The 14,263-nt window shown below is 39.5% G+C and overlaps 1 protein-coding gene across 4 annotated transcripts in view; it reads right to left on the bottom strand.

The window, feature by feature from the left end:
* The window catches only part of lrp8 (low density lipoprotein receptor-related protein 8, apolipoprotein e receptor), a 102,995-nt gene that overhangs the window by 59,334 nt on the left and 29,398 nt on the right, over positions 1-14,263 (bottom strand). For all 4 annotated transcript variants that reach the window (XM_077606487.1, XM_077606489.1, XM_077606488.1 and 1 more), the window contains exon 3: positions 5,759-5,881. In XM_077606487.1, the coding sequence (XP_077462613.1) occupies positions 5,759-5,881 (123 nt within the window). The remainder of the gene's footprint in view (positions 1-5,758; positions 5,882-14,263) is intronic.

The raw sequence follows: 14,263 nt of genomic DNA, 5'->3' as shown, positions 1-14,263 counted from the left end.
TAATTACGTATTTGATGTTTTGAAGGTTAGTTGTTCAGGAAGGCAGATAAATCAGCACTGAGATGCAAATACAAAAAAGATTTATCTGCACACCTACTTCATGTGCTCTGACAATATCAATGCTCATAAAAATGATTTAGAATTCTAATTAGTATGTATTTCAATTCAAATACAAAATTCAAATCATATCTGCATATAATTAGCAGTATTTCTAGTAATTTTCAAAATAAATCATCAATGTAAATTTGAGTATAAACTAGTGTATTGTATCTGAGGGCATTAGACTGCATTGCGCTCTTCTCAACATCAATGTGTCAAGAACCTTTCATCTTTCGTAACGCTTATCCAATCAAGGATCGCAGGGGGTGCTGGAGCCTACCCCAGCCAACCACGAGCAGCAGGTGAGGTACAACCCAAATTGGTTGCCAGCTCATCGGAGGACACAATAAAACAGATAACCATTCACGCCCAGACCTCTACCAAGTGGGAATCGATCCCATAGTGTCCGCACTGAAGTCAGGCAGAAGAACCACTACAGCATCGGGTGGCTGTCAAGAACACTGAGAGGATCCATATGTATTGTGTTTTGTGCTGCATAAAGTTAAACTGACTGGCCTTTTTGAACCATAACACACGCACACACAAGAAATATTTTTTTAAAAAAAAATTGGGTTTAATATTGTAGAAGGGCGTCCCGGTGTCGCGAATGGTTAGCGCGGCGGCCTCACAGCTCATGTCCATCTGTGTGGAGTTTGCATGTTCTCCCGCCTGCGTGGGTTTCCTCCCATATTCCAAAAACATGCATGGTAGGCTGATTGGACACTCTAAATTCCCCTTAGGTATGACTGTGAGTGCGAGTATGAATGGTTGTTTGTCTCCTTGTGTCCTGTGATCGGCTGGCCACTGATTCAGGGTGTCCCCCCGCCTCTGGCCCGGAGTCAGCTGAAATAGGCTCCAGCCCAATATCACTAAATAGGAAGCCCAACCAAATATTAATCACTAAATAGGAAGCCCAACTAAATATTAATGGTCAAGGAACAAATGAAATTCAATCGATGTATTTGGCGGGTGGCCTGGCGGATGAGTGGTCAGCGGGTAGGCCTCACAGTGGTGGACCTGGGTTCAAATCCAGGTCGGTCCACCTGTGTGGTGTTTGCATGTTCTCCCAGGGCCTGCGTGGGGTTTCTCCGGGTACTCTGGTTTCCTCCCACATTCCAAAAACATGCATGGTAGGCTGGTTGGACAATCTAGATTGCCCCTAGGTATGAGTTTGAGCATGAATGGTTGTTTGTCTCCTCGTGCCCTGCGATTGGCCGGGCACCAATTGAGGGTGTGCCCCACCCCGTGCCCTAAGTCAGCTGGGATAGGCTCCAGCACCCCCCGTGACTCCAGTGAGGATAAAACAAAGCCTAGATTTATGAGTTGGCAGGAACATATGTGAGAATGTGAGACAGAGGAGAGCACATGAATGAGAGAGTGAGACAGCGACCTTTATTGTTTGTCTTTATAGTGACACAGAAATCATTACAGTATCATCCATAATTTATGAGTTGGCCATCACATGAGCACACATCGTACAAACGGGTTCTTGCCAAGATTTATACACTAGATGAGAAAGATCACTCATATGCCAAAGTTCAAGTCAAGGGTTTTTAAATTTTAAACATGTACATCTGGTACATTTATTTTATCAAAGATTTCTAGTTAGAATTTGCATATTGCAAATTTTAAATTTTAAAAGTATAGTTTTAAAAGAGTTACCTTAGTGCAGTGCCTACTGTGACTTTAATATCACCTATAGTAGTATTTATGTTTTCTTAATTTTACTTTCTCGTTTTCTCGTCAATCCTGTGAATCGAGGGCATACTGAGACAGAGTAAGGGAGATGAAGAAAGGGTGAGTGTGAGAGAGAAATAGAAAGAGGAAAGCCTCCTGGGAAATTATCCTTGCCACTGCTTCATGCATGAAATTGAAACCATCAGACAATAGAACTCACCTCTTCCTTCCCGTTTATTTAAAACAATTATTTAGTAGCACAACCTTGAGTCTTTATGCTTTACATGCTGGCAATTCTGTTGTCTGTCTTACGCATGTAGAAATGGATGGGAAAACTCCCTCCTTATACAGTAATACCTTGACGTGTCCCAACTTCCGAGAAATTTGAGATACGAGGAAAATTCCGAGCCAATTTTTGCCTTGAGATACGAGCATACGAGACGGTTCCGTCGGGCGGCCATCCGGGTGGTCGAGTATGGGAGAGGCTGCTTAGGAGAACAGCATCTCTCTCTCTCTCTCTCTCTCTCTCTCTCTCTATATATATATATATATATATATATATATATTTATTTATTTATTTATTTTTTCATGAGGATATTTAAAAACATGTATGCCTCATTTTGCTGAATTCATTCATAAATACAATGAACATATATATACATATATATATATATATATATATATATATATATATATATATATATATATATATATATATATATATATATATATATGGTACCTCGTCACACGACCGCTCGTCATACAATATTCTCGTCTTACGACGGAAATTTTGATCGAATAATTCGCCCGTCATGCGATCAAAATTTCGTGATGCGACCAAGCCAGGTGGCCATGGCACTGTCTTTTTTGCATATCTTTCGTGTATAACAATATTTACGAGCACCGAATGAGTTATTCAGACCAGGAAACGCACAACGCGCATGCGCGGGGAAAAGAGGGCTTTCTGGGTAATGAAGTATTCTCAGAATAAAACTTTACCCACGATCAATACGTGGGTAAGCTCAGCTGTTGCATTTCCTGTTATTTTTATCTAATACGAGGAGTATTATATTACTTCTCGTTCACTGCTCATGGGAGCGTCGGCGGCGCTGGCTCGCGACTCCCCGCAATAGCATCCCCGGTAGCAACTTTATCATAGGCGCCGTTCGATGCTACAAGCTAAAAGGGAGCCGCTAGCCAGCGCCCCCGAGGCTCCCATGAGCAGCGTAGCGATCACTGATAAAAGACTGCTGCTCGTTGGCTTCTCATGGGAGCGTCGGGGGCGCTGGCTTGCGACTCCCCGCAATAGCATCCCCGGTAGCAACTCTATCATAGGCGCCGTTCGAGGGGATGCGAACACAGATGCTACAAGCTAAAAGGGAGCCGCTAGCCAGCGCCCCCGAGGCTCCCATGAGCAGCGGAGCGATCGCTGATAAAAGACTGCTGCTCGTTGGCAAGTGGTCGTGCGTTATCCGATTGTGAGGACATTTGTGTGCATCATTTTCGGAATATTTTGAAGGGAATAGTACAACAGCAAACAGCCCATCGATAGCGAACGTGAGGGTGGAGTGTTTGTTCCGTTTACGAGTGCGTTGTGTGGAAGAAAAAAACCCGAAGCCCCCCGCCCCTTTTGTGCCCCTCTCCCCTCGGCGAAATCCGCCCAATTTTAGTTAGATTAAACACATTTTATTTCTATTAAACCACTAGTTATGTGTTACTTTGTTAATAGATGGGGAATTAGAAGAAATAAAACATTTTTTCCAATCCAATATCCTGTTTTTGGTGTTTTTTCAGAGGGCTGGGACGAATTATTTTTTTTTCCATTCATTTCAATGGGAAACGTCTGCTCTAGTTACGAGAACCTCGTCATACGATCTCAGTCTCGGAACGGATTACGATCGTATGTCCAGGTACCACTGTGTATATATATATATATATATATATATATATATATATATATATATATATATATATACATATATACATATATATATATATATACATATATACATATATATATACATATATACATATACAAATATATATATGCATATATACATACATATACATATATATATACATATATATATATACATACATATGCACATACACATATATATTCATTGTATTTATGAATGAATTCAGCAAAATGAGGCATACATGTTTTAAAATATCCTCATGAAAATGAAGTGTTTTAAATTGTAAAATGAACATGACTGATTAATATTAAGTTATGATACTAACTAAAAAAGGCAGGTTTCTTAACATACATTTTCACAAAAAAACGAACACTAAACATAAGCAACGCATGTGGTCTCAATGCAGTCTTTAGTCACAGAGTCGTTTTACTGACCTTTATATATATTTGCCTTCTATAAAATGTAACAGCTGGTAATGGAATGGAAACACCCACTATAACCTAATTGTTCTCACACTTGGCATAGTGCTTTGTTATTAGCACCGACTAACCTCTGACCAACACTAAGAGGAAGGTCGAAATTCCCAGTTCAACCTTCATTTTGAGTATAATTGCATAAGAAAACAAAATTAACAATACAGGACTGACCGTTTTGATATTCATTCGTTTTCAGACCCGCTTATTCTCACAATGACTGTGGGGGTGCTGGAGCCTATCCAAGCCAAAAATGTGCAGCAGGCACGGTATACCATGAATCGCAGGGCACATGGAGTAAAAAAAAACACATGCACACACTACCTATGGACAATTTGGGGGGTTCCACCAAGCATATTTTGGGATGTGGGAAGAGGAAACCGGAGAAAACCAAAACAGGCACAGGGTAGAACACTACATGAGGTATAACATAAAAATTACAGTTTTTTCCCACCAGATACTTAGCCAGTTTGTGATACTGTATTTGAAAGCAGACATCAAAAGACAGCACACACAAAACCACGCAAACAGGACCTCTGAGGGTTTAACACAGTGAGAGTAGTAAAAATGTTATTCATACATTCATTCATAATTTGTATCACTTATTTGGTCACAAGGGCTGCATGGGTGCTGGAGCCTATCCCAGCTACCTATGGGCACTAGGCCACTCTGCTTGGTGGCCAACCGATCGCAGACGGTAAATGTTATTAAATAAATATAACTTTTGAAGATTAACCATTACACATCATATTCAACTAAAACTGAAAATCTTTATTTACCATTGAACATAACAACATTATCCATTTTACTTGTTCCTACAGTTCTCGAGAATTTAAGGAATTTATTTAGGATCTTTAAGTAGCTTTACCGTGTGCGGTCGTTTGGTCGCCGGTCTTTTGGTCGCCGTCTTTTGGTTGCCTGACTTTTGGTCGCGGTCTTTTGGTCGCCCGGACCCAAACAACGGGCGACCAAAAGACCGGCGACCAAAAGACCGGCGACCAAAAGACAGGCGACCAAAAGACAGGCGACAAAACAAGGTAAAACAACACGGTCTACGCATCAATAAAAGCCAACAATGGCCCTGAGCAGTTTCACTGAGCGGACATGTGAGTGTATAAGAGTTTGTATGTACATGAGTTGTCCCCTTAGGAAGGGACGTCAGTCAGGGTCTTAACAAGTTCTCCAACAAAACCCAATAAAAGTACGGGAAATTTGGAGCTTTTCTTTAGCCTAATAATTAATAGGGCATTAAGTATGACTAAATAATAATTTGCAGTTTGTATTTAGGGAATTTGAGCAACGATTTGAATGGTAATTATCAATAACCTTCCGGGCGACCAAAAGACTGGCGACCAAAAGACCAGCGACCAAAAGACCGGCGACCAAAAGACCGGCGACCAAAAGACCGGCGACCAAAAGACCGGCGACCAAACGACCGAGTACCAGCTTTTCAGTACATGCAGCGTGACTGTTATATTGTTTGTGTGTGTGACGTGACCACCAACTGTGTGTCTGGCCTTCATGTTGTCAGTGTTGCTCTTCTATGTATAATTGTTCTTTTACAGGCATTGTTTCTGGTCAGCTACTTACTGCATATTGCATCAGCCTCATCGGAACCATCTGCGCACTCCTGCTCTCCATCGCAGCGCCATCTAGCAGGAACACACTGTCCATTCTTGCAGGAAAAATCTGTGGTTGCACATGTCTTCTTTGCTGTGAAGACAAAACGTACATTAATGAAAATTTGATGAGGAAATTATAATGTATAGCACGTTGGCCTCACAGTTCTGGGATCCCGGGTTCAATCCCAGGTCGGTCCTCCTGTGAGGAGTTTGCATGTTTTCCCCGGGCTTGTGTGGGTTTAGTCCAGGTACTCCGGTTACTTCCCATATTCCAAAACAGGCATGTTAGGCTGGTTGAACACTCTAAATTGCCCCTAGGTATGAGTGTGAGCGTGAATGGCTATCCCTCTCCTCATGCCCTGCAATTGGCTGGCCACCAATTCAGGGCACCCCTTGTGCCCGAAGTCAGCTGGTATAGGCTTTAGCAACCCCCGCAACCCTTTTGAGGATAAGCGGTTCAGAACATGAATTAATGAATGAAAAAATATAATATATTTAGGAATTTACAGCCATGAACAATAAATATCAAATCATTTGATTTCAGTAAAGACTGGACAAGACATTTTGTATCGAAAATGGTTAGAATCTAACCAGCTCTCCACAGTCAACTAGAGCGGCTTGTTTTTTGGCAGCTCAGGAGATCGTAAAGAGGGGGAAGCCGTTCACAGACGGAGAATACATAAAAAACGTTTATTCAAATATCAGAGCATCTATTCGCCAACTTTAAAAACAAAAAGGAAATTGTTCAGAAAATTAAAGACATGCCTCTCTCTGCAAAGACCATTAAGGCCATTAAAATGGCAGCAAATATCAGCAGTAAGCAAATGGATCAGATTAATTCAACTCACGCATTCTCAATTGCCTGTGATGAGTCAAGTGATGTAAACGATATTGAGCAGACAGCACTGTTATGCAGGTATGCCAATGCTGATAGGCCGCAGGAAGAACTAATTGAACTCATACCGCTTAAGGGCCAAACGCAGGGGCAGGAAATTTGTGATAATGTTGTGAGTTGTCTAAAAGAAAAAGGGACAAACACCAGTCACCTAGTGTCGGTGTCTACTGACAGGGTGCCAAGTATGAGAGGAACACAGAAGGGCTTTGTGAATTTACTTCAAAAGTCACTGGGCCAAGATCTGAAGACGTTTCACTGCATTATCCACCAAGGAGCACTTTGCGCACAAACATTTCCCTCTGAATGTGTGGAAGTAATGAACCTTGTTATTAAGATTGTGAACAAAATAATTGCGAATGGGTTAAGTCACCGACAGTTTTGTTCATTGTTAGAAGTCGAAAACACGTATTCAGATCTCCTGCTGCACAACAGAGTCCGGTGGCTGTCCAGGGGGGGAGGTGCTGAAACGCTTCGCTGCCTGTCTGGAGCACGTAAAATCCTTCTTGGTAAGTAAAGGCCTCAGCTATCCTGAACTGGAAGACCCATCTTGGCTGGAAAGGTTGTACTTCATGGTGGACATGACAAATTACTTTAACATGCTGAATAAAAATCTCCAAGGACAGGGAAGCACGGCACTGCACATGCTGGAGGAGATTTGGGCATTTGAGCACAAGATGATAGTGTTCGCCAGAGATGTACAAAATGGCACACTCTCTCACTTCCCCTCTCTGAGAGAGTTCAAAGAAGCAAACAATCACAAAAATTGTGATTATTTCCAAATCCCTGTCAGCGGATCTTGAAGAAGTTGCCCGTCAGAGGGCTGCTCTCACTAAAGAGCACAAATGGAGTGATATGGAAAAACTACGCCAACCCGACAAACTTATATTTGCAACATGGAGTGCCATTCCTAACACTTATGTAAACATAAAAAGGTACGCATTTGGAGTCATATCCATCTTTGGCTCAACTTATTTAGGCGAGCAAATTTTCTCAAGCAAGAACATTATAAAGTCCAAATACCGCTACCGCATCACCAATGAGACTCTACAGTCTTGTGTGAAGATGAAAGTCACATCTTACAGCGCCAACATAGGGAAGATCTGCAGGGAAATGCAGACACAGAATTCCCACTAAACAGGTAAGAACAACATAATTTATCAAGTTATTTAAAAAAAAAAAACTCAAACTCAGAACTGATGTAGTTTTTGTTTGTATTTTAAGGTGTGTCCATTGATCACTGGCTGGTTGCCAACAAACCCAAAGAGGACAGGATAACGCATGGAGTTGCTACTGTTAAACATATCATATATTAAATTAGGCTTGTTTGTTGTAGTCAGTGGTTCCAACAGTTAAAATTTAAATACATATTAAAACTTTTAGAAGTTTATAAACTTATTAACTTTTATGGGCTCCAGACACATTTTTTGGGGGGGAAGAAGGAACAAAGTGGTTCTTTTGATAAAATCCCTGAGTTAGATGTTCTCTATCGTGAGTGGGTCATAGCTGGACAAACCTTTAAAGCAAATCAATGCACATTTAAGTGATACAAGAAAAGACAATAATGGATTGCAATACATTTGAGTAGGTTCTTTATGGAAAAAAATATATAGAAACAATATGGATGCTTCTGAATAACTACCCTGGTTTCCCTCTACAACCACTCATCAATACAAATACCAAGTGCTCATCACATTCCCATGAGGATGTGATTTAGGAGACTGCTTTTTTACCAAATGTTGGAGAAGGTCAGGAAGTGCTTTCAACCATGTAATTAAATTCAGTCACACTAGTCGCACATACAAAGTGACAGTCAAAGTGAAAAGGTGATACAATATTATGTGCCCCAGTAATAATAGTAAAAGCAAAACCACCACCCTAGATTAAGTATGTATATTGACTTCAGGTTATGGATTACTGTTAAACTGCAGTATCATAATTTCATTTCTACTAACCAGAAACTAGAATCACAAAATCACATTTTGATGTTCTTCTAAAGACAAATGTTAAGCTTTGGTCCAAAATAAAATTCTCTCACACTACCTATAATCCCCTCTTACTGTTTATTGAGAACAGTATTTCAAGTAGAACAGTCAATACATTATACTGATGTGAAAATACAGAATAGACTACTAATAATAATATTTTAGTCTAATTTAGTAAAAGCTGGCAATTATTATATACAATAACACTTATGTGCAGTACAATGTGTAGTGTGGAAGCTCTCAGGCTAAATGGAAAACTCACTGATTAAGTATTCACAATATATTCTTTGTCCAAGGAATGAGGTAATACAAAGAAAACATGTTTTTGAACAAGCAAACAAATGTCCATCGTCGCTCTGTGAATCAACACTTGCTGTGTGTGAGCTTTGCGCTTTCTTCATTCTCTACTACCGCCATTCATGTCCCAAAAAGCACACATGCAGTGCACTGCTGGTCAGCCCACATGACAAATTAAAACTGGGCTTATTGTCCAAAATGGTGTACCCACTGGATTCAATTAGTGGCAATGTCGAAGTTGGGGGTGCAGGATACTTAGGGGATTTTGATGAGCAAGGGCATTTGGAGCCTGCTGACAATCGACATACAAATAGCAAAATCAATTTTCTACCTGCAGAGAAAACCTTCAGCTATAATAAGAGCATTTTTGAATTTGAATTTCACCGATACTCATAGCATCCCTTGTGCATTTCTCCATTTCTTACCGGTTTTAAAGGATTGTAGAGGAAAGGTGTTCGTTTTTTTTGTGTCAAGGTGACAACGAGAAAGTTTTGCCAGAAGTGAATGTGATATAGGATTATATTTTTGTGAAAAAGTGACTACGCCTCTACAAGTGCTCTCTGCTCAACAAAATATTCACACAACACACACAGGCTACCTGTTGCTTTCTACCATTTCTGCGACTCTCTTCTTCCCACTTTGTATCCTTGGCATGCTTACGCTTTACTACTCCTTCCCTTCATTCTTCCATTTTATCCCTTTGACCAATAAACCAGATGCTGTTTCCACTTTGTCAATGAGTTTATGATGACTAAGGTTCTCATTAAAAATATTAGGTAAGGTAAAAACGAATAGGTAAGTTTAGCCTTTTTGAGACTATCCTTAATGCAATGCTTGCTTCTCAAATAGTGGGGAGCACAGCAGTGACAGGGCGCGAAGGAATGCCTGGGAGCATCTGACTTAGAAAAACATTTTTTTTACTAGAATGAAGTGTAATTGGACATTCACTGAGTGGAGGGGAGTGACACGCTCACTGTCATCAGAGTTTACGCAAAGATTACAACGTCGAATAAGAATAAACAGTACAGAGCAAAATTATGAGTATTACTCCCCTGACTCCCTTTTGTCTTTTGAGCGTAGCAAAAACATTATTTTGGATCAATACATTGAGCGGTTAAGCAGTGATCTAATAAAATTGATTGAAACCTGAAACATTGTCTGAAATGTTTCAGCAACAAAACTGTCAAAAATGTCAACATTGCTTTGGTTTTTCTAATGCTCTGATTATATCAAATGGATACATAATATACAATTACTAAACCAATCAAATAGAATCTTCAAAGACATTTTAATACCAGTGAATATTGTACCACTGTCCAACTCAATATTGTATCGAGATGTAGTAATTAGTGATTTACATCCCTACTTACAACTACCAGGGATCTAAAGTGGTAAAGGAAATATGTGACAAATCTCATTGATTATTCAAAATTGAACTATATATTATGTTTGAAAATTAACAGATGCCTAAACCTGCTGTCTAAAAACTGAAAAAAAAATCGCTATCTTTAGGCAACAGCAAGCTATACAATCATGCTACAATGCCTTGCTTGCTGTATGCCTGGCACCAAAACCAGTTTTGTGTTCAGAAAGATTAGACAGAACAAAAATCTCAAAAGCAAACAATTTCCGGTTCATGATATAACAAATTTAATCTCACAATATTACTACTTCGTTCTCTTAAAATTGGATAAAGGTGCATATTAAAATAAAATGTGATAGTCATCAAGATAGTTTATCTCGTAATAGTATGACTTTAATCTTGTACTATAATATTTTAATTTATTCTCGTAACATTGGAACTTCAATCTCATAATTTGTGACTCCATTTTGTTCGTTATATTTTTTTCTGAAATTGGCCCCAGAAAGACAAACGAAATACATATTTCTTTCGATGCTAGCATTCATCGCATTTTTGGTCAACATGGCGACATCGTATTGCATCAGATACTCAACGCTAATCGTCAGCCCAAGTCCCGCCCTTCATCGTGAGATTACATTGATTTGGGAAACCATTGCACGACGAGAGTAAAACTTTGTCAAACGCAGTTTAAGATTCTCATCCCGAAATTCATTAAGTGAAACAATGCATATCAGCTTTTTTCCAGCACTGAGATTTTATTGCCGAGCTATGTTATTATCTGCAACATTTTTCTAAACAGTTATCTATAGTATGGGATATCATTGAGCATGTTTTCTGCCATGTACAATATCTACACAAAAGTAAATTAACATACAATGCTAACCTTTTTCCTAAACCCTTAATCCGGTAATAGATCAGTGTTTTGGTTACAAATGACCTGAAGTTACCTCTCAATGTGTAGCGCTTTTAATCACTGTGGTATCAAGGGCACGTTTGTGATATAACCACTCTCTCACTTCCTCTCTTGCATGTTTCCCAGTTACCTAGGTGTATCCACGGTTACCCTGGCCCACTGGAATACAAATACGGACACATTCTCAACTATGTTGTCTTCTCTTTTGAGCCACAGGGTCACACACCATCATCCTTCATTAAGACCTGATTTCATTGTATTTTTTAAAAATCTTTTGAACAATCAAATGACCACCTTGGGTTTTCTTTCATCTGGAAGGAAATGCTGCACTTCTATTTTACAATGGCACTGCAGCTTTTGCCTTCATCTGTACCTTTTTTTTTTAGCTATGCATGCATGTGTGTTGTATGTGGGTGTCCCAATAATTGTTTTTAAAAAAAAGCCCAGGCACTATCAATGAAAGGACTCCCAGCAGGTACTATTGGCTGCACAACACAATGGTGCAATAGCTGTTGGCAGAAGCAGACAAAAGTGATGCCAAGAGGGTGGAGGGTGAAGGGCAGAGGGTGGCTGCCAGTTGGTGATGAGGCTGGCAGGTTTTTGAAGACCGCAACTTTTTTGGTGGCAACCAACAAAGCCGACCTCTTCATAGCCATCCAGAGATGCAAATCGCTCTTCATCAAAGTTTCACACTCCGCTTCCAGTGAACAAAATACAAATGCCTGCTACTTGGCAAGGACTCTCTGTACATCCTTATCCTCGCTTCACTTCAACTGTTGTAACTGTGGCTGCAAGGTGAGCACTCGTATTCACTCCCATAATAGTCACATTTTCACACATATTTGGCATGCACTTCCACAAAAGCACCATCTCATTTACTCCCCCAGGCCCATCCTTAGTTTGAAAAACAAAAAGTATTAGTGTGATAGAAGGTGGAGGGATGGGGGAAAATATATCCAGTCTCATACAGCAGAGCTTGCAATGAGCTGATCTTTAAAATCATCTCCAAAGAAGACATCAGGGCTAGAGAGGCATTTAGCTTCATCCCTCATGAAATCATGCTGTAGTAAAAAGGGGCAACCATGTCTTTGCACAATAATTTGGACCACAACTTCAAAAATTGATTGCCAGAGTGTGCCTTTGAATTTGATTTTATAAAGAGCTCGGTAAACGTATCTGTCGCTTACCAAATCTGGTTCTTTTGATGAGCAAACATGGCTTTCTGGTATGGGTCTAGTCATTTATTATGTGTCTGCACTTGCTGTTTACCATCCGTGACTGAATGAAGTCTGAATAAGGATAAGGCCTTGATGATTAGTATTCTTTAAAGATAGGCGCACTATCAAAATGCAAGGAAGTCCTTATTCAGTCAATGAGGGTGTGTGGGTGAGAAGGACCAGACAGCAGAGTTCTGTCTACCATGTAAACAAAGCTTTAAAGATCACACTTACAATACTGCACTGTCTAGTAGTGTTGTAACACTCAAGAACAGTCTTGGTCTTGAGACCATTTTTGAGACCACATTTTATAGGTCATGGTCTTAACAGCGCTTAACTTTGTCAGGGTCATAGGGTGTTAAATTGTATCCCAGCTGACTGTGAGTAGAAGGTGGACTATAGCATGGACTGGTCACCACAGTCACACAGACAGACAGACAACCATTTGCACTCACAATCATACCACCACTGAGAGAGAAATGATCCCATGCTGCCTGCAAAAAAAAAAATCAGGCAAATGGACCACTACTACATAATATAAGCAGAGAACAAAAAATATGTGGTACTATCATGACAACAATTCTGCAATTACTGCGCCCTTTGCAATTTTGTCACTTAGGACATTTTGGTAAATGAAGCGTCACCTGGCATGCATTGATCACAATGCAGTGTCTCATATTTCAGAAGTGTATTTAAGTTTCTCTCATTTTTTTCAAAAATGTTTGCCCCTAACCCTTTGAACTGAACACTTGACACATTGGTGTATAGAGAATTTAATATAGTCACAATTAAACATTAAATCCAATATATGTAGGCCCCTCCCCCACTCCCTCTCAAACACACACCACCACCACCACAGACACCAATATTATATTTACATTTTCATGTCTGATATTATTAGACATCACTCATCTTCCATATCACTTATCATGAGAGCTACGGGGTGGCTGAAACCTATGCCAGCTAACTATGGGTTGGAGGCGAGGTTCACCCTGAACAGGTTCATACTCACAGTCACACAAATCTAAGTATTAAAGAGGAAAAAAAGCTACTTCTAAAAAGGAAAACAAAAACAATTTTTTTTTACACTTTTGCAGACAATCTGTCAAAATTATTGACTTCTCTACAGACTGAGTATTTTCGTGCATGCAACCTTTCTATAAACAAACACAGCAAAACTGTATTATTGCAACATTCTGATGTCTTACTTAGCTTAGACACTTTTGTAGTAAAATTCATAATAAATGTTTTATATGATTGGCTGGCCACCAATTCAGGGTGCCTCCTGTCTGGTGCCCAAAAGTCAGCTGGGATCGGCTACAGCACCCCCACGACCCTTGTAAGGATAAATTGTTCAGAAAATAAATGAATGTTTTATTTATGGATTGATTACCAGTAACTCCTATATATAAGCACGGTAACCATACTGTATAATCATTTTCTAATCCCACTTATTCTCAAATATACATTCACAGTATATTGCCACATTTTTTAAATTTTTAAATAAAAAAAAAACTGACCTTATCGGTTTGCATTTTTCATATATGTTTAAAAATCTAATGACAGAAGATTTTGTTTTTCCAAATCAAAATAATTAGCTATGGGAAAAATCCATTTTTTTTTATATTATTTTTACCAAGGGTACACTTTTAAGATTTTACATTTCGGATCTGGTTTCTACTTTCTATAAATTATATCCACTGGTTGAAAGAAGTAAAAAAAAACACGTCTTTTGAGAAAGTAAAAGACAGAATGAAAAAGGTGTGAGAGAAATGTTTTGTGGGGTTCAACTGTGACCTTTTTGGC

This window comes from Stigmatopora argus, chromosome 8, assembly GCF_051989625.1.
Source record: "Stigmatopora argus isolate UIUO_Sarg chromosome 8, RoL_Sarg_1.0, whole genome shotgun sequence".
NCBI lineage: Eukaryota > Metazoa > Chordata > Actinopteri > Syngnathiformes > Syngnathidae > Stigmatopora > Stigmatopora argus.
Note: the sequence above shows the minus strand (reverse complement) of the source record. Positions and strands in the feature narration are given on the sequence as shown.